This window comes from Tachypleus tridentatus, chromosome 6 (assembly GCF_004210375.1).
Source record: "Tachypleus tridentatus isolate NWPU-2018 chromosome 6, ASM421037v1, whole genome shotgun sequence".
Taxonomy (NCBI): domain Eukaryota; kingdom Metazoa; phylum Arthropoda; class Merostomata; order Xiphosura; family Limulidae; genus Tachypleus; species Tachypleus tridentatus.
In genome coordinates this window covers 94,535,496-94,557,113 of record NC_134830.1, presented here as the reverse complement: position 1 = coordinate 94,557,113, position 21,618 = coordinate 94,535,496, and the positions used below count along the sequence as shown (strand labels likewise).

Genomic DNA, 21,618 nt, shown 5'->3' with positions numbered 1-21,618 from the left:
AGTGGAATATATGAGAAACTGATCATTGCTGAATTAGGTTTGATGTGTCTCACTGCATGTAAAGATAAGGAATAATAAGATTTTTGTTACAAATTTAAATAAAAAAGTAAATTTTAAAATAATAGAAAAAAGAATCATCTATTTTGAATTGTACAACTGAGTTAATTAGATATACTCATCAAATATGGAAAAAGTATTTAAATTAAATTTTTTTTAAGTATTCAAAGTAGATATGTTCCTTAAGGAAAAAAAATAATTACAGAAAATCATTATAAATATTAGAAGTTTAAAGTAATTGCAAGGTCAGAATGCTTATGTAGATGAGAGAAAAGGTATGGATTTGGTGTATTTACATTTTTAGAAAGTATTTGAAATGTGCCACATAAAAGGCTTCCTACAGAATTATATTTTTGAGAAGCCTTTTAAGTGGCACCTTTCAAATACTTTCTGAAAATGTACTGGTTGTATGGAAGAAAGCAGTTATAAATGGAATCTAATCAAACTGGTTTAATATTAAAATTAGGGTATCTCAAGCCTTATTCTTAGGACCTTTGCTGTTTTTGATTTATATCACTGACATAAATGAAGAAATAGTCAATAAATTATTTAAATTTGTTGATGATATATACATAAATAGAGGTTTTGGATGTTGCTGGCTGAGAAGATGCTGCTGTTGCTATACAAAAGAATTTACATAATTTAGTGAGTTGGGTAAATAAATAGCAGATGACTTTTAAATACAATACAAAATTATGAATATAATTTTGATGGGAATAACCAGAACAATATAATACAAAAAAGAGAATCTTGGTGTTATATTTTATCTCTCAACCTATCAAACTATGTGCTGTTGATAGTAGAAGGTTAAATATTATAAGGTTGCACCTATAGAAATAATGAAGTCTAAAAGAGTTTCAATTTCATCGCATGAGCTACTGGTAAGGTCAAATTTGAAAAACTGTGTTCAGTGTTGGATGTTTTTCCTTAGTTTAGTGAATAGGATGGTCTAGATGGTAAATGAATCCTTTTTTTTGTCCTTAAATTTTATCTCATGTTACAACAATTTATGTAAAAATCTTTACTAAAGTCTTTCTTACTAAAAATTAAGTATAAAAATTGAAGTTTATATATAGATACAAATCTACAACATACAGGTTGAAGTTAGCTCTCAAAGGAATTCTTTGTATTTGTTGAAAAAATAAATGTTAGCCAACTTGCAGTTAATTATACATGACCAAAACAGGATTTGTTTAATGTGAAACAACAGCAATTTCACAAGTGATGTTGTCCTAGAAACTTTCATATTTACTGACATCCAGCATTAAATTAATAGAACTGTTAAAAGAAATTGAAACTGTTGAATAATTCTTTTTAATTTTATTAACTGGAAAACTAACGTAAAGGTGGTTACTTTAATTTCCTCTTTACTTTCAACAGAATTAATGATATTGAACAAATTAATATTATTTCTGGTTCTTTAAGTGTTATTTAACATATTTCACATCTGCCAAAGACTGTAAAAATTACAATACATTACGTAATATACTTTCAACTTTCTATGCCAGTTTAAACATGCTTATACACCTTATTACTACACAATTTCTAAATTAAACCCAATTTATATTACAACTTTATTTAAGGAAAAAGTTTTACCTATGGAAAAATAGACTTACCGCTACTTGATGTGCTAACAGACTTTTTAATCCATTGAATAGATTCCACAGAACCTTTATCTACATATTTCTCTGCATTTTCTTTATTAATTATATTTGACTTAGCATTTCCATTTTTACCTGGAGTTTGAGAATATGTTGAAGGTTTTTTAAAAGCTGAAAGTTCTGATTCAAGAAGCTTTTCAGTCAGAAGCAATGTCTCACTTTGTTCAGCTCTAGGACTAAATGAGGGAGAAACTGGAGAAGAGTTTTCATCAGTTAATTCTTCTGGTTCCACCTTGGCCTCTAACAAACAATGACCAGAAGAATATTGTGATGAGGAAAGACTAAAAATTGGTATTTCATTTTGTATTTTCCTCCCATCTATCATTTTTTCAAGTTGTCTTTCAGAAGTTTCATAAATAAGCACATTTGTGCTTTGACTTGTCCTTTCCTGAGTTTGTTTACTTGAATTATTTTGCTCTCTGCTGCTAATATTGTCTTTCCCTGATGACTGGTGACAGTTTATTGATTGTTTCTCTCTTGCAACTATTCTAGTATTCATACAAGACTTGAATTTAGCCACAGAAGAGCTCTGCTCTAAAAGTTCACCCTCTTTTCTGAAATCATTGCAGGAATTTTTGCTTATGGTCTGATGTTTTGATAAGGGTATAGATATTACATTTGATCTTTTCTGGAGTACATTCAGAGACAACTTATACTTTTCAAACAAAGGTCTTGCAGCTGGACTAGTAAAAATTCGACGTTTTTTCATATAATTGCTATCACTATATTTATCAACTAGATCATCCATTTTAAAAAGAGTAAAGATACAGAAATAGAAGTTTTTATTTTATCAAAACTCATGTGAACTTTTGTTTTTATTTCCAATCTGGTCCTGCAGGAATTCTAAAGCAGCAGCACTCAATACATAATTCGCTATTCCCCAGTTTTTATTTCTTCACATATCCACTTTTACCTAAAGAAGAAAACATTTAGACATTATACTCTAATCACTGTGCAGTGATACTGATTAAATATTATATTGTGTTGGCCAAAGCTTGTGACATTATGACTAAATCACTAACAGCAAGAATAAATTCATTATGAAAATATCCATTCTAATCTTTATCTGTTTATCTAACTATAAAAACAAAACATGTTTTTATTTGCATCCTAACTCCTCTAAACCCACTGAGCCAAACTCAACCAAATTTGTATATAAACATTCGAATGTATGGGAAATGTCCTGAAAAAGGGGGAGGGGGGGAATTGAACTTAACCATATTTCTATTTTGTAGATCCTGTTGGTTATTTACTCTTAGCCTACTGAGTCAATCTAAAACAAACTATGTTGACAGGTTGATGCTTTAGACAAGGTTGAAAGGGATTCAACCCTTTCTAAATATTCTAAAGGGATTCAATGGTAAAGTATGAAAGCTGCTGCAGAGTTTCTCAACACCCATGCTTTTACCCTACTCATTGAGATGTAGGGTGTCCAAGGGTGGGATAATCTCAAAATATTTATTTGTTAGTAGATGAAATGGAAAGTAAACTGAAAATATTGTTTATGAAAATTATTTTTTATAATTTTGAGATAAAGTTTATGTTCAAGTTATTACTTTGAAATATGTTATTGCTGTTAAACTTGCATTGTTTTAATAAAGTTTAAACATTCCCCATCAGTTGATGGGGATTTCATATTCTAAGTAATAACACAGGAATAGAATATTTAATTAACTTTATTTATTATTCAATAAATTGTTAGTTCTAACCCTGCTTTCATAATATCTCACAACAACTAAATTTCAAAAACAAGAAAAAATAATTAATGGTATATCAGAAGTACTTTTTCCTTCCCCTTCGCTGATGGTCTTCAATGAAGGCTTAAAGGTATGGCATACATATGGATGCACTATAAAAAAACAATAAGCATATGATATTGTTAACATCAGTAAGACCTACTTTATGCTGCATTCCCATGGTTTATCGACATATATATGGAAGTTGTTGTTTTTTTGTATTTTTTTTACTTAATGACTGTTCAAAGTATTTTAATGTATTAAGCTTTTCTCATCATTTTCCAGTCTGTGCTTGAAACTTGTTGAAGCCACTCTCACAAGCGTTAATTAACTTACTTATATTTAATACTAATCATTCAGTAGATTTAAGATACTTCTTAATTTCAATATTTTTATTTGCTTACTCTCTATTAAAGGCAGTACAAAATACACTTGCCTTAAACTGTGATCAAATTAGTGTAAACACATTTTTTCCTTTGTTTAACTTCTGTCTAGTCTCTTTCATTGTTTCAAACTCAGCCGAGGTAACAACTCAGGTTTTGCCCCACAAAAAAATTTTGTAGCAAGCCTGTTAATCTATAGCTCTTCCTTAATTACTTGAAGAGGAATCAATGAACCTAGAAATACCACTAATGCACTCTGTTTGTCTCTCAAAAATAATGAAATCAACACACGTTAGTAAAGAGCTCTATTTTATTTCATACAAGATCAAAATAATCAGAAATGTCAATATTCTTGGGATATGATCTCTTTTTTTACCAGTTTTTAAAATCCAAATACCTGCTTCTAACTTCCAAATCCTGATTGCTAGATTCTAACTTTAGCACTGTTTTATCATTTCTTAATGTATTACTGGTGTAAACAAATATTTGTAGTAATTTGTTATTAGTTGCTTTACTACAACATAATGTTATATCACTGATCAAATGTTGAGCATGTTTTAGCTAACAACTGTCAATGAAACTCTTAAAATTTGTCTGTGTTATAATTTTGAAAATACTAAAATTGATTGATGTCATGTGCTAAATTCAGCCTGAAGTAGCATGTCCATTCAAGTAACTTAAACCACTTTTTCACAGCCTAGTTGTATTGTATCCTATTCCGTCTTGCATAAACAGGTCTATTTTATTAAGTCACGTTGGATCAGAGATACTTCTAGCTTCTCACAATCCAGTTTTTAGATTGGTTAGTTATAGAGAAAATAATTTTTTTTTATAAGAATATACAATCTTTTTGTACATATCAATTTTATTACTTCAGAAAATGGTGATTTTTGGGATTATGTGATGTATAAACTTTCTAAATTTGCTCATCAGTTTATCAAAAAATGTTTTAAAAGTCAATGAATGTGATACCACTTTGATGTTCTGTTATTTCTCCTTCAAAGTAGTATATTTATGGTTGCACATGCTCATAAACACTGCTGAAATGTACAAATGAATCCATACAAAATACATTTTACAATAAAAATTTGCAAGTGGATTCATAATACTTATACTATACTATTAGGACAATTTTATGTATATTTTAAAAACAAAATCTTATGTTTAAAATAATTTTTTACACTAAAAAAAGTCTAATTTTCATAGAAAAATAATGGAGATTACAAATCATGAACCACTGCTTTATCATGGTAAACAGTGGAAACTGCCACTACACCTGTAATTTATGCTAATTTCTAAAACTAAAAGATTGTGGATCATCTAGAATTTTTGATTTGATAATGTTAATTTGTGGAAAATTGAAAGAAAAAGCATGTAGGTTCTTAATGTTTGATTATAGTTCTAACATGCAAAAGAATAATTTTACCTTTAAAAGTAGTATATTTTATTTTCCTTTTTATTATAAGTATATCAAAATAATGTGTTACACAATTTTACAATTTATACTTTTACTTCCAGTGTTATTGTTACAATTCTAGAATTTGAGCACATGTGGTCATATGGTACAGTGGATAATATTCCTTACTGATAAAACATGCACACACATTACAACATAAGACTAAAACACATGTACTAAAAATGCAATGACATCAAGTTTAGATCAAATATTATGTATGACAGCAACCATCGAAGGTTTACAGAGTAATATAAAACTAAAATTATAATATAGAGAAGAGATAATTAAATCAAAATGCTAACATCAGAAAACACTGACTACTTTCGGCAGGCAATACTTAGCATCGAACTGAAGTCCATTTTTTTCTTTGTTTCATCTTTGCTATTAAACATTTTCTCTATTAACCACATCTACAATAAAGAGACAAAAAACTGTATCACATTGTCGTACGCCACCAGTATAAACAAATTTGCAAAACGAACTTATATACAAGGCTTTTACGTACTAACGAACTTCCTAAAATTAAATGAGCTATTCTTCACGGTTAATTATTTTGCCTCCTTCATTTATAAAGTAGCAATATACTTCTTGAAAACAAATGTAACTAATTTAGAGAAAGCATTACTCAACAACTTTATCCCAGTCTTTTTCAAATAAAACTAACCTATTTTTCACATATTAAATATTTTTGTCTCCTCACACCACCACAGAAGTTCAACGAAAAGTTAGAAGCTTTACAACGATCAGTACGGTGTTCTCTATAACTATGGTGGGAAGAGCACAGACAGTTTATTGTGTTGCTTTGTAATTAACAAACATACAGAATTGACCATTTTAATAAATTAAAACCGAGGTAGTTCCCATTAAGGGAACTAAATTGGGATGCTTTGTTTAAAAAATAACTTAAAAGAAAATAAAATCCAATATCAAAACGTATTTTTCGCATAGGTAAGTGTGTATGCAGGAGTGAATTTTAGTCAGTATGTAGCATCGGCAAACGGTTTAGGATGTACTAAGTATCAAATTCCCTTCCACCACAAATACTAAATCACCGATGTTAAATACTGCACTACAGTACATTTCTCACAATACTTACAATGCTGTTAAATTATAAAACAGCTTTAAAAATTACAGATGTCGGTTAGAATGGGAAGCAAACTAACACTGCAAAAGATAGTGAGGTCATATATACATATTGACATTAAAAAATTCGGAGATTTCCTCCTTTCGAAGAATGGCCTGGCATGGCCAAGCGCGTAAGGCGTGCGACTCGTAATCCGAGGGTCGCGGGTTCGCGCCCGCGTCGCGCCAAACATGCTCGCTCTCTCAGCCGTGGGGGCGTTATAATGTAACAGTCAATCCCACTATTCGTTGGTAAATGAGTAGCCCAAGAGTTGGCGGTGGGTGGTGATGACTAGCTGCCTTCCCTCTAGTCTTACACTGCTAAATTAGGGACGGCTAGCACAGATAGCCATCGAGTAGCTTTGTGCGAAATTCAAAAGGAAACAAACAAACCTTTCGAAGAATTACTGCTACGAACTCATCACAGTTTAACTATAACAAATGCCTTTAAACTGTCACAGGTGTGACTGACATCTGACATTATGAAGTAGGAATAACTTAATGATTTCCTTTACTTTGAAAAACAACACTAGGAGGAAGTTAAAAGCAAAGTTACAATTTCCTAATAAATTTAATCCTACTCCAGTTAGTTAGTTATCTCTAGGAACATAGGGCCGCAATCACTTGCGGATTCTTCAACAAGTATTTAAGTGAGTAGGTTGTTAGCCCGCTGCACCGAGCCGTCCCTAATTTAGCAGTGTAAGACTAGAGGGAAGGCAGCTAGTCATCACCACCCACCGCCAACTCTTGGGCTACTCTTTTACCAACGAATAGTGGGATTGGCCGTCACATTATAACGCCCCCACGGCTGGGAGGGCGAGCATGTTTGGCGCGAACCCGCGACCCTCGGATTACGAGTCGCACGTCTTACACGCTAGGCCATGACAGGCCCAATCCTACTCCAGTAGTTTAAGCAAACAACTACTGTATATGTGACCTTTAAGTAAGGTATACTACATTATTTCTATTTATATATTGCAAAGGTCATTAACAACATTGCTTTTACTAGTTATTATTCTTTTATTACAATGGCCCGGCAGGGTCAAGCAGCTTAAGGCGTTCAACTCGTAATCCGAGGGTCGCGGGTTCGAATCCCCGTAGCACCAAACATGCTCGCCCTCCCAGCCGTGGGGGCGTTATAATGTTACGGTCAATCCCACTATTCGTTGGTAAAAGAGTAGCCCAAGAGTTGGCGGTGGGTGGTGATGACTAGCTGCCTTCCCTTTGGTCACTGCTAAATTAGGGACGGCTAGAACAGATAACTCACATGTAGTTTTACGCGAAATTCTAAAAGAAACAAAAAACTTTTATTACAAAAATTATCTTGTGTTATTAGTTTAAAATATGTATAGAGGCCTTACCTAAACCTCCTGAGATGGCCGAACCTCGTGATGTACTATCGGGATTACGGCCAAAAATATCGTTACAAAGCGAGAATCACCAACTGATGAAACAATGAATTTTTCTCTTTGGAAGTAGAAACGTAAAAAAGTAAATTTAATTAGCTATACTAATGGCTAGATTCATTTTACGTTTCGCTGTAAGTACATAGCCTACTCTGATGAAAAACTATTGTTCCTCGGTAGACACTGTTTACAGCCTTACAGCGCTAAAATCAGTGGTCAACACAGTAGATAGCCCAATCAGTAATGTCGAAAAAACCCACTTGTAGAGAAAAACATATGTGTAAAACCGGCTCGTTTGGTTTGAGAAATGTTTTTACGTAGAGGAGCGAACAACGTTTCAACCTTCTTTGGTCATCGTCAGGTTCACAAAGAAATAAAGAGGCAACTGACCGGAAGCTGACCACATGTTTGAAAGGGGTTGTGTAATTGAGTGTCGGAATATAAAGAGCGTACTTAGATGTTTGAATATATAATTACATATTATTTATTAAATTATTTTTAATATAGGTATAAAGTGGTTCCGTTGTATTGATTTATCTTGGGCTTGAGATGTTCTATAAGTAAGGCTTCTTTAATTTTGCGTTTGTTTATGTTTGTTTCTTTATTTAGTATTTGAGTGTTTTCTATGGTTATGTTGTGTTTATTTGATTTGCAGTGTTCGAAAACGTGTGAAGGTGACTTTTTTATGTACTTTGAATCTGGTTTACATTTTTCTACTTGTTTCTCCAATATAGAAGTCGTGGCAGTTATCACATTGTATTTTATAAATAATGTTGGTGTGATGTTTGTCAGTGTAGTTTTTACATAGTATAGAACTTAGTTTTGTGCCTGGTTTTTCAATAAATTTGGTATTAACTGGAATGTCATATTTTGTTCTGAGTTTTTGCTAAATGTTGGTTATGTTTCTGCTGATGTCGGGAATATGTGGTATGCAGCAATATATGGTTTCGTGATTTTTTTATTCGTGAGATATATTTATTTTCGTTGGTTGATTTTGCTTTTTGTCTAGGTGTGTGCGTATAATGTTTTCTACGGTTTACGTGTCATCTATATGTCTGTACCAGTATAGTGGTGGATATAATGCTGAGTTAATTGCTTGTGTTTCAACTTGTGTCATAAAAATATTGGCTAGAACTGGTGATACTGGATTGCCCATGCTTAGGCCATTTGTTTGTATATAGTTGTGGTTGTTGAGCATGAAGGTTGTCTTCATCGTGATGAATTCTATGAGGGTTGCTAAATGGTTGCTGGGAATGTCCAAAGATGGGTTAGGGTCTCGGATATAGAGTTCTAAGGCTATCTTGCAGGCTTCAGCGGTTGGAACTTCTGTAAAGAGGGGTATAACATCGAAACTGGCTATTAAGACTTTATGATTAGGTTGATTAAGATTAGACTTGAAATTAAAAGTCTTTGATGAATGAGCTGGCTGATGTTACATATTTGGAGAATGCCCATGCTATGTATTTACCAAGATTGTAATTAAACGATTCATATGTGGACATTATTGGTCGTAATAGACAATCTGGTTTATGAGGTTTGGGGATGCCGTATATTTGTAGTGTGCGTGAATCGGTTTTGCGTAGGTAGGAATAAAGTGTTTGTGAAATTGTGTTAGCTTTTTTCATTTTTAGTAGTATTTTGTTTAGTTGCGTTTCGTGTGTCTTTGTTAGATTTGTGTGTATTGGTTTAAATTTTTTAGTGTGTGATAGGATGTTCTTCATTTTTTAGGTGTATTCATTCGTGTTCATTATGACTATAGCGTTTCCTTTATCTACTTTCAGAATTTTTATGTTTTTGTCTTGTTTTAGGTTTTTAATGGAATTAATATCTCTTTTTGCAAGATTTTTTTTAGCTTTCTGTTTTGTGAAATTATGCCGATGGTTTTGTGAGAAAATTCTTTGAAAAAATCGTTTAAGATGTTGTTTTTAGGTGTTTCTGGAAAATATAAATTTTTATTTTTTTCTGGGAAGTTTGGCTGTTGGATGTCTATAAAATTGTCTCAGTTGTCTTCTTTCTGTTGGTTGTTTTCGGCTGTTTTCTCAACCCAAACGAGCCGTTTTTACACATATATAGATAGCCCAATGTATTACTGTTCTAAAAAGATGCAAACAAAGAAAAATGTCAGATGACTCATCAGTTTTGACAAGTTACTACAAAGTAAACGTATAACAGACTAAAAAATACACTACAAAGTATAAATTTGTAATTATAAATTATAATTACAGATTAAGAATATTAAATAAGATTGAACAAAACACACGACAAAATAATAATAACAGTTTTGTAGTTGGTCGAGCTACTTTAGCTTAATTCATTAGGGCCCAGCAAGGCCAGTTGGTTAAGGCACTCGACTCGTAATCCGAGGGTCGCGGGTTCGAATCCCAGTCACACCAACATGCTCGCTCTTTCAGCCGTGGGGGTTATAAAGTGACAGTCAATCCCACTGTTCGTTGGTAATAGAATAGCCCAGGAGTTGGCGGAGGGTAGTGATGACTAGCTGCCTCCTTAAGGATGGCTAGCGCAGGTAGCCCTCATGTAGCTTTGTGCGAAATTCAAAACGAAACCAAACTTTATCCATTAACTGTTGATAAAGTAAACACTCCGATGGTAAGTCGTTTACGACGTTGCTTGGCATCAGGGATACCTTCTTTTGATGCATTTGACTAAAGTCTTTAGTTCTAATGTGCTGTTCACCATAGTCATCTTATGAGTGTAGTAGACTGTCAAGCAATTCACAAGACTATAGCTCGAGGTACATTTCAGTTTTATAAGCTAGAATTAGTGGTAAGTCAGACAACAGCGTGAAATTAAGACTTAGTACATCCTAAACCGTTTACCGATACTATATGGTGAGTAAAATTCACTCCTGCATACACACTTACCTATGCGAAAAATACGTTCTGATATAGGATTTTATTTTCTTCTAAGTTGTTTTTTAAACAAAGCATCCCAATTTAGTTCCTACACTACACATATATTTATATAATAGCCATGAAGGCGCAGATAGCCTAGTTGCTTTGCGCCATTAAAGGACAAACCCACCACCACCACGAACCATGAACGCAGAAGTTTAGATACTTAATCTTCGTACTGGAATAGCTGTTTAATTTGGAGGCTAGGTCTGGGTATTATTCTATGATGACTTCGAGGACAAAAGTTTTTATTAGGGAAGAGGGTTGTTTTTGAATTGATAGAGAATACAAACCCATAAAAGTAGGAAGATAAAGAGGGGAAATTGGGGGACAGTGGTTGAAATTAGTTGTTTGGGAAATTGTATGAATCTTCGTTAGAAAATCAGTCCGTTAGCCATTATTTAACGTGTTTATGTGGAAGGATAATTTATTCGTGTAGAATAAAATAATTGGAGAGAAGATTAACAATTCTGTTAAATAATGAGATAACCAGGTTATTTGAAGAAATTGTGGATAAAATTGGTGTAGAAGCCAGCAAAACCTCTTTTATAATAAACAGTGTTAGAAAAATGTTTACCTTCTTTAGTAATCCTGACGTCTAGGATCAGTAAAGAACTATATTATTTGAGTTCGAATTTGAATTCGATATTTGGGTGTTGGGAAATAAAGTAAGAAATGACCTTGAAAACGGTGTTTGATTGTCGAAACAGCAAGAAAGTATCATTAATATAACGTGTGTAAATGACAGGTTTGAATTCACGCGGGCAGTTTACTAGCTATTTCCGTTCGTGAGAGCATAGAAATCTATTAGCTATCGTCTTACCCTAAAAAGTGGGGGCGGTCCCATGGCAATTCCGTCTAGCTGATCATATGTAGCGTCATTAAAGCGGAAATGGTTTAATTTTGTGGAGAGAACAGGAAGTTACACGAAGTGTCTGTTATTATACTATAACTTTAGTAATAATAATCTCTGTAACACGATTTTCAGCTTTCGCTAAATATGGAATAAGTTATTGCAAAATGCTCTAACCTTGTAAATACAATGTCTTATGTTTTATCAACCGCCTTCATTCTCATAATTTAAACATCAGTTTCTCCATAATGAACCCACACCCAGCTTGTTATGGAACACTGCACGTAACAACTACCAGTCAGTGAACTCGGCTACCTCTCATGCATGTGAGTTCTGTTTGACATAAATACAGATTTCTGGTTTAACACGAGAATATTTAATTTTAAATCCATGTCTGAAATATAATATATTTCAGGTTTTTTCTGTAATATAAATAAATTCACTACTCTCTGTTTTCATCTTAATACAGTTCAAGGTAATCACTATGATTTTCCACGAAATTTATCCCGTCTCAATATTGAATGAACTGTACTTTTGTATATATAAATGTACGTATTACATTCAAATAAAAACTGGTTTAATATGTACCAATAAAAAACAACAACAAAAAACTTTGTGGGCCCAACGTATGCTTTTATTTCCGCATTATATAACAATAAATACATAATTTATAGTACACACCATCATTGCTGAAGGGCTCCATAGTTTCAATAGCAACCAACTACCATCAATCCCAAACTCCATATGCTTTTTGAAAACCACACTTAAGTGAAACTTGCAGATACCATCTATTGAGTAAGGATTATACAAACACAAATAATGCCAAGAGAAAAACGTAATCATAGGTGAAGATGAGTAAACATAGACTATTCAGCTATAAACATCCATATAGTGGGTGCTTTAACTGTCATAACTGGTATTAGCAGAATACCCCATGTTTATTCATTCAACGCTGCTATCTAGGAGATATGAAAAACGCTACATTCTATAAACAATAATGATGTGGTACACATTTTACCTGGTTTATAAATACAACATTTTTTTTTAAATAAAGTACACTCTACTTATTGCATTTCAAGAACAATAGTATGTACCAACCAAAACCAGATGAACTATTTAAATTCCAAGCTACTCCATACGATGTTGAAAGAATACAAGGTGAAATGTTTTGACAGTTACCTGTTCTCAAATATGTTAAAATAAAAGAAAGTTAACTGTTTAGAACTCTGGTTACTTCAAAAGATGTCAAAATAAAAATATGAGATCTATAAATATCCAACTTCTTTGCAAGACAAAAACAGAGAGAATTGCTCAACAATTAAGCTGTTCCACAAGTTTTCATACAAAAACTATTAACTGTTCAATTGCATACCTGCTGCACAAGATATTCAAGCAAGTCATTAAGAATTATTTCAACTCCTAGATGCTCTAAACATATGAAAATATAACATAATGAATTTTTGAACATCTACCTGCTCAAAATCATATTAGAAAATAAGTAGTAAAATGTTTCAGCACCTAGTTGCTGCAAATTATATCAAAACAAAAATAAATGAACTGCTTATAAACCTAATTAATCCACAATATATTAAACAAAACAAGACAAAATGCCAGAACACCAGTCTACTCCAGAGTATATTCACACAAGACAAAAACAGGATGTCCGAACAGCTAGCTGTTTTAAAAGACTGTCAGATATAAAATAATGTTAATGTAAGTATTATTATTAATTGATTTATTTTGTATTTGTAATTTATTGATGTAAAGGCTATCGATTGTTGTGTGAAATCGTGAAATATCGAGACTATAGAAATTTCAAAAAGACCTAAATGATAAATTTATAACAGCCATCAGACGAGAGAAAACAGAGAGAGAAAATAACGTCACACGAAAGAGAAGGTCGGTCAGAGAAAAGAAAACCATCGTGGGAGTGAAAGGCCTAACGGTTGCTATGTTGCAGTGAGACTTACAATTGTGAAAGGAATAAATGTTCTCATCAAAGAGTGTTTTAAAGCAATCGAACCAACTTAAGTGTTATCTGACACAAAGTATACAAATAGATTATTTGTTTGGAGTTCGGAATATAACTGCAGTACTTCAATGACAACATAAGTGAACTTTGCACGGACACTTTAGTAATAAGAAATAGAGAAAAGTAGTTTGGCTTGTCAACTCAATTCTAAAACAATTGAATTGTCCTAAATGAACTTTTGACTAAAAGAAGAGAACTGAATAGTGTTTAAGATACAGCTACGATTTCCGTAATGTAAATAATTTTTGTATGTTCGTTTAACTAGTTTCGAATTTATATTATTTAAAAAGTGGGTTGCGTTCTGTTTGTTTATTATCAGATTCATCATCAAGTCACGGACACCTACTGTAGAAGAATCAGTAGCCCAACACACCTGTATGCTTACTTAAATGTACAAAATAAAAAAGTAAATTTCCTAACATTTGGCAAGCAATAGCCAGGATTATACACGGAAATCGGCGGTAGAAGAAAACGTGAATAACAGCGGAAATAAGTAAATCTTTGTACACACAACTGTAGTAGTAGCGCAAATAGTATATAGATTATAAGTACACAGTGTAATAAAATAAAACAATACCATAAACCTTTTTTTATATTCAATCAGTTCTTTCTTATTTCATTATTAAATATCTGAAATCAGGGGCGTAGATTTTTTACACCCGATGGGGGGGGATGATTTTTGCAACCACTTATGTGGACTGTTCAATTTGCAAATTGGTAATCTTTGATTACGTGAACCTGAAAGCTGTAAACACGCTCTCACAGAGCAATCTTGTTGCCACGATAGTTGCATATATATTTAGGCCTACTGACTGATACTTACGAACTATCGTTTAGATCGAAAAGCTTAGAAGCACGCCTATATTAAAGATGAACATTTCGGCTACTGAAAAAGCTTACATATAGGCCTAATTATGTAATTCGATTGGTAAGAACACGAGAATCACAAGAACTAACACACAATTTGTAGGCCTATGATGCAATAAAACAATTCAATAGACCAAACTGTAGGAGGGATGATTGTATGTACCATACCCCCACCTAAAATGAAGGGGGGATGTATACCCTCCATCCCCACCTCTCAGGATCTACGCCTCTGAGTACACTATAAAACCATGTCAGGTGATTTTGATAAATGGGTACAAAGAGAAGAGTGTCTTGGAATAAAAGAAGAAAACCAAGAGAATTTGTTAAGCAACAACAAGAACAAGAGTGAGAGAAAAGTGAAGGCAGAAAAGAGAAGAAGAAAGACTAGAAGAAAAAAAGGAAAGATAAAGACAATGACGTCCGTGATGTGGATCAATGTATCTTAACATGATTGGATTTAATACAGTCAGCATAAAACACTAATTCATTAGTTTTATATTTATCCATACTTCCTATATGTATTTATATGTAAATCATTCTGAAAAGGAGCTTATTTAAATATCATGTAATAATTAAAATTTACTGTTTCACTGTTTTGATTCTTTAATTATAAATTAAATAATTGTTTCAAAGATTTTCGGTAGCATTATCAAAATGTCTCCCAATTTGTGTCCCCGTTGCCATTGACAAACAACATAATAAGGTTAATTGTTTTCCACCTGGTAATCGCAATAGACATCATAGATGGTTGGTTTTTGATAGTAAAGATAGCTCATGATTGCAAGGAAGAAGCTTTATGATAGCTCTTCCTTGTTCAAATGAGATACATCAACCAATGCCGTCCTTTATATCAGTTTCTATAGTCTGAAAACTTTGTTCAGAAATGGATCTGCATTGAGTATTTTTAAATGTTTCAGTGATCATAACTCCATCCTGACCTATAACTTGAACGATTTATATTAGTGGTACACAAGCTTCACCAAGAGTATTAGGTTCCACGATATCTGAGTAGACATAAGGCGAATAAAATTCATTATGTATATGGAGCTATAGTGGGCTCATTTATCATTTGATTACTATCAAACCCAAGTATAACTGATGGTATGGGATCGAATGTTATAAAAGCTCTATCATTTATATTCATGCTTACTTTTTCAGGTGAACGAATCATAAGTAAATATAAGTCAGTTTTAGGAAGTGTTTCTTCTACGTGGTTTAGTGTTCTACTTAAATCTTCAAATTCTTCGTAATGATCTGGTCTAATATAATTTAACGCGGTAGCAAAGTGAGAGACTGGAAAGTAAGATAACCATCCTGTACAGTCAGGCATGATCTGGCAGCTATGTGGATATTTAAATTCAACCAAGGCCAGTTCCCACAACCTTCAAGGTTGATAGATATCGGAAGATGAGTAATGTAGTTTGTCATGGTATTATCAGCAAAATAATTCATAGAGCGTTTGTTAGGTAACATCACATACAACTGATACATGTTTAATAACAAGAAATAGAGTTGTACATGTCATTTTAAGATGACAGACGATTCAGATCTGTTTGAAGGATCTAACCACTAAATGTACCTTTTCCTCTTTATAACTCTCTTCATAATATGTGAAATCTCTGTTAGAAACATATTTCTTGCTAAATTCTACTGAGATTTGTCTCTGGCATTCTTCAACAAAATAATATATTGAGAAGTTAAACTAACATTACACACTTCTCTATCCTGATGAAATAAATTATGTACAATATAAAACAGTGATAAAATGTTAGGATGATCATTTATTTTCTCCACTTATACTTTAAAATATTTTGTTCATCAGATCATTAAAATCATGAAAAGTTTCAGGTAAACATTTGACAAATTGAATTTTGGGAATATTTTACATTAAGTTTTATACAATGATTGAAATTCTCCATAAAACCATATAATGTTTTCAGGAATACGATAGATAACTTTAGGATGATAAGATAAAACTTTGCTTACAAACTGTGATTTATTTATTTCTGTCAGACCTGACATTGAACACAGTGATTTATCTCAAATTCTAATGAGAAATGAATAAAATGGAACCCACTTTATATATTATAGATAATGTTTGAATACACTTGGGATCTGCCCCACAGCTGTACATATGCTTTCTTTTCAGTCCATAAGCCAATGTGACTAGTTAGTTTCATTACATAAAAAAATCAGTATCTACACAGCAGGATGTGCCATTTGGTGTAAACTGGATGATAATTCTTTTCTTTCTTGTTGTAAATGGTCCGATTTTTTAAACATCTACAGTTTTTTAATAATTAATCACAATTTAGCAGACTGAAAATAACTTAATATATCTGTTATTTTCATTGATAAGAAGTTCAGTTTCTGTTGTTGATAAAATTGAGGGCAAAACAAAAAACCCTAATTTTACTGGATAACTTTCCGTCGTTAAGCAAGTAACTGTAGTCTTGTGGACTACCACTAACCTACGACGCCATATAGTGTAAGCACAACTCGTCTGTGAACTCGTCAAGATAATCTCCTTGAGGTGGATAATTAGATTTGTCCGAAATGTATAGAAAACTATCTCTATTATAGTACAATACTGACGAACCTAATTTCTCTAGTGTATGACATAACTTCAGGCGAGCATGTGCTCTTGTGAAAGCTGCTAGAAATATGTTGGTTTGATCTTTCTTTATGTTTCCAATGAAAACTATTACTTCTTCGTTAATTAGTGTAACATCTATTATTATCTTAGTATTATCATTCATTAAGGAGTGATACTGATGTTATATAGGTAAGGTTTGATTTGTCCTTAGAAGTACCTAAGCGTCCTCAAAAATAATTAAGAAATAATTTTGTAACTGGCTTTTCTCCTGCATTAAAAGCAACATTTTCAGAAATCAATTGCATTCCTTCATTGTCATTATATGGGTCAACGTAATACCGCTTTGCTTCTAATGTTATACAGCAAGAGAACTTTCTCGCTTTAATGTAAGGAATTTTTCGTTGCAGTTTTTAAAATATCTCTACATTTGACAGAAAAACAATAAATCTTATATGTATTTATTGTGTGGTATCCAACTTAACTGTTTTCTTTACTTTGTTTATGACCCAGATACTGATCAAACATCTTCATTCATTGCAGTGGTTACTTAATGATGATGAAAAGGTTAATTTACCATTCCGTCTAAATGATAAAACTGTATGACAGAGTTTCTTCAGGGCTAAAATTTCACATTTAATAAAATCAAAATAGTTATTTAAATTATGATAATTTGTAGTTATAACCTTAGGATGTCAAACCGTATACTCACAATATTTGTCAGCCCATGGATATATAAATTTAACATCCACATAGTTGATCTTTACTCCTTTGTATGATATAAAAGCCTTGTTGCTTTGACTCTCCCTCCATAGAAGTCTCATATTTCCAAATGGGAAACTACTGTATGGTCCCCAAGGAAATTCATTAAATATTTATCATTATTTTTCATTTTCTTCAATTCATTCTCCAATATCATTATGACTATGTATCTCAGAGCTTCGAGTTGTTGACGTATTTCTAATAAACCACTTGGGCCTATTTATAGCTACCTTATGTGTGTCAGAGTAATAACACGTATTGCATCCATAGTAGTAACATCTATAAAACTCATAGATTGCGTTTAGTTCCATACAGAAACTGTATACTCAATAATTCAGAATTTTTGCATGTTGGATCTTGACTACCTCAGACATTTGTATATAATCTAATCTTTAGATAATATTTGGATATAGTTGTATGTCGTAAAGTAACGATGGTTAGGCACGAGAGCTATTGATTATGGTGGAATACCTTTACTTCTGTATAAAATCATGCATACAGAAGTAATGGTTGTGTTCCTGAAGGGTTCTATGTCGCAGGTTGTGAGAAGCTTTACCTTGATTTGAAGACAGCACTGTCGAAGTATAATTTGGTCTCATCAGTAGTTTTTTTTAAAAAAAGAAAGAATGATAAATACAACTTTGAACAAAATTTTCAAGTGAAAAACTTTCAACAAAAATTTTAATAAGAATGAACATTAACAATCTTATATTTTTTTTTACCTGTAAATCTCGTCTTGAAAGTCAAAGATGTACTCTTCTTTTCGTCACTGACAGTGCCAATTCAGGAACTTTTGTCTTGTAGATGCTGATATGATGTTAGGAGAGTGATAATTGGAATCTGGTATAGGTGCTCGATATTCCTAATTTCATTTTATATTGAAAATATGAGAGAAATATCCTTTCTGTAGTTTTTTAAATGATGCTAAGACTATTACTGTAGCTTTATCACAGAAAGGTCAACATTAGTATTTATAGCAATAAACACTTTTTTAAAGTCGATCAAGACTATTTTTTGATAATTTATAATTCTTGGATTTGTTTGTGTGTTTGGAATTAAGCATAAAGCTACACAATGGACTATCCAGTTTCTAGCGGTGTGAGTCCACAGATATACCACTGTGCCACTGGGAGAAATAATTCTTGGACATGCCTACAGGTGATTTCAACATAGTGACTAATTTTGAACGAGTCATTTAATGATATATCTTTTTTGTTTTGGTTTACTTTTCTGACGATCATTTCAGGTAAAAAAAAAAATCTTATTCTGGTTGCATGCAGTGAGAAATTATTTGAAACAGACACGTGATAAAGTACAAAAACCCTGCTAACTATGAAGAACAAAACGATAGGGAGCTGGCTGGAAGTAAAAATCAAAGAGGAAACCTCAGATTTGCATTTTAAATTTAAACATAAACACAATCTAACAGCCAATGTCGGACTTATGGTTATTCAGGGTGGCGGGAAATCTGTAGACTTGATGCCTAAATATAGATGTGGATGGACAGGACAGGAAAACCCTGAGAAAACCCACTTTCACTGACTAACGCCGAATAATTATCAGACCAGTGACCGATTAAAAATAACTTATATTGAAGACACTGATAAAAAACCCACTTTCACTGACTAACGCCGAATAATTATCAGACCAGTGACCGATTAAAAATAACTTATATTGAAGACACTGATAAAAAAGAAGAAAGAAATAGACTGAATAACGGGGGACTACCATAATAGGAAGTTTGCCTGGTGAAAAAAAATGGTTAAAGAGTGAATGTAGACTCACTGACAGCCGTTTATATATGGACGAGTGACCGAGATTTGGCCGAGTATTGCAAAATAGGCTTGGTCAATATAGAGCTGACCTTTATCACGTATGTCAAGGACTCGCTCTATGGAGTATTTTATCTTAATATGTAATAGCACTGTTAAAAATATTTTTCGCAAAATAAAAAAATGAGATAATTAAAATGATACTTAGATATTATTGTTTAATGAACTTTTATGTATTTCACAGGTTTGTGTATATATCGTAAATTAGATTTAAAGTCACAATGACAAATGGACGAATGCAATGTGTGTGAAAGGAAAATACAATAATTGCTATTTACAATAAAAAGGCAACATCCAGATATGTGAGAATTTGTTTGTTTGAATTTCGCACAAAGCTACATGAGGGCTATCTGTGTTAGCAGTGTAGCATTAGAATGAAGGCGTCTAGTCATCACCGCCCACCGCTAACTCTTGGGCTGTTCTTTTACCAATGAATAGTGGGATTGACCGTCACAATATAAAGCCCTCACGGCTGAAAGCACGTTATATGTTTCTTGTCACAGGGTTTCCAACTCTCTACTTTCAGATTGCAAGCCGAACGTCTTAACCACCTGGCCATGCCAGGTCTATGTGCGAATTACCGAGGAATGAAATTGATGAATCGCACGATCAAGTTATAGAAAATACTAATACGTAAGAGAATTAACAAAAAATCTCAATCATATAAAATCAATATGGATTTGTACTGGGATGCTTAACAATACATATACAAAAGTACATAAATATGAATATCTTTAGAGAACTTGTTGAGCAATCAAAAAATTTAAATATCTAGGATCAATAATTCAGAGCGATGGAAACACTTAAGAAACCATGAAAGTTAGGATAGCAAGAAAACAAATAAAATGAAATTAGTTTTCTGGAGTCATATGCAACCAAAAGATACGTGTGAAACTGAAAAGAGTATTGTACAAAACATTGGTTTGCCCATTCATAACATATGAGAGTGAATATTGGTCAGTGCAGCAAAAAATATGTGCGTTAGGAACGTTGTGGTGGATGTGTGGAGTTAAGAGTACCAAAAATTACCAAATCCGCAGCTTGTATATTCCAAAATGCATAGATGTTACAGCCATAGCAAAAAAGATACAAGGAAGTCGCTTTATATGGTGCAGACATCATAAAAAAACAAGGGAAGCGTATTAGGAATGTTGTCATATTGGTGGACATTGACGGCAAACGACCGATAGGATGACAAAAAAGAAATAATTTGAAATTTATTTCCTTTTGAGATATTTTAATGGTGCATGAAACACCAAAATATTAAAAAAGTTCATTTTTTTTTCCTTTTCTAATATATCGTGAAAAAGCTAAATGTTGGAAGAAATTGTTTTATTTTCTTTTAGTATATTGTTGTGTAAGTGGATAACTAGACAATTCAGTTAGTTTTGTTTTAATATCTTGTGGGACAATAGATGTTCAAACGGTTCACTTTATCTTATTTTAACATATTTTGGAAATGCTAAATGTTCAAACAGGTCACCTAATTTTGATTAGACATCTTTAGAAGAAGCCAGATGCTGAAATTGTTTAACTAATTTTGTGTTAATATCTAGTGGAACAGTCAGGTGTTAGAACTGTTAATTAGCAAGAGAACGAATAAAATGAAATTAGTTATCTGGAGTCATGTGCAAATTGTGCATCAATATTTTGTGTTGAACTTAGGTGTTGGAACACTATATCTGGTTTTTATAATATCATATGGTGTAGGTAGGCGTTTGAACAGTTCAATTTGTTTTGTTTTAATGTTTTAAAGTAAGTGATCAAACAAATATTCAGGACACGTCTTTAGATGTCGCCACATGTATGCAGATTTCGGGATTGAAAATGTAGAGACAATGAAGTGATCATAGAAAGTGCGTTGCTGAGCCGCCTTGACTGGTAGACATGATAACAGAACATCAAATTCGAAATGAAAACAGAAGACATCGGTGCCATGCATTAAT

General features: G+C 32.6%; 1 protein-coding gene across 8 annotated transcripts in view; it reads right to left on the bottom strand.

Moving 5' to 3' along the window:
- The window catches only part of LOC143253078 (uncharacterized), a 32,258-nt gene extending 26,025 nt beyond the window's left edge, over positions 1 to 6,233 (bottom strand). Inside the window, exons 1-4 of one of the 8 annotated variants that reach the window (XM_076506289.1) lie at positions 5,958 to 6,233; positions 5,596 to 5,703; positions 3,502 to 3,567; positions 1,674 to 2,631 (exon numbers count right to left, since the gene is read on the bottom strand). In XM_076506289.1, coding sequence (XP_076362404.1) covers positions 1,674 to 2,466 — 793 coding nt within the window. In that variant the 5' untranslated portion in view covers positions 2,467 to 2,631; positions 3,502 to 3,567; positions 5,596 to 5,703; positions 5,958 to 6,233. The other 7 variants (XM_076506282.1, XM_076506284.1, XM_076506283.1 and 4 more) reach the window with 7 other exon arrangements.
- Positions 6,234 to 21,618: the final 15,385 nt, after the last annotated feature.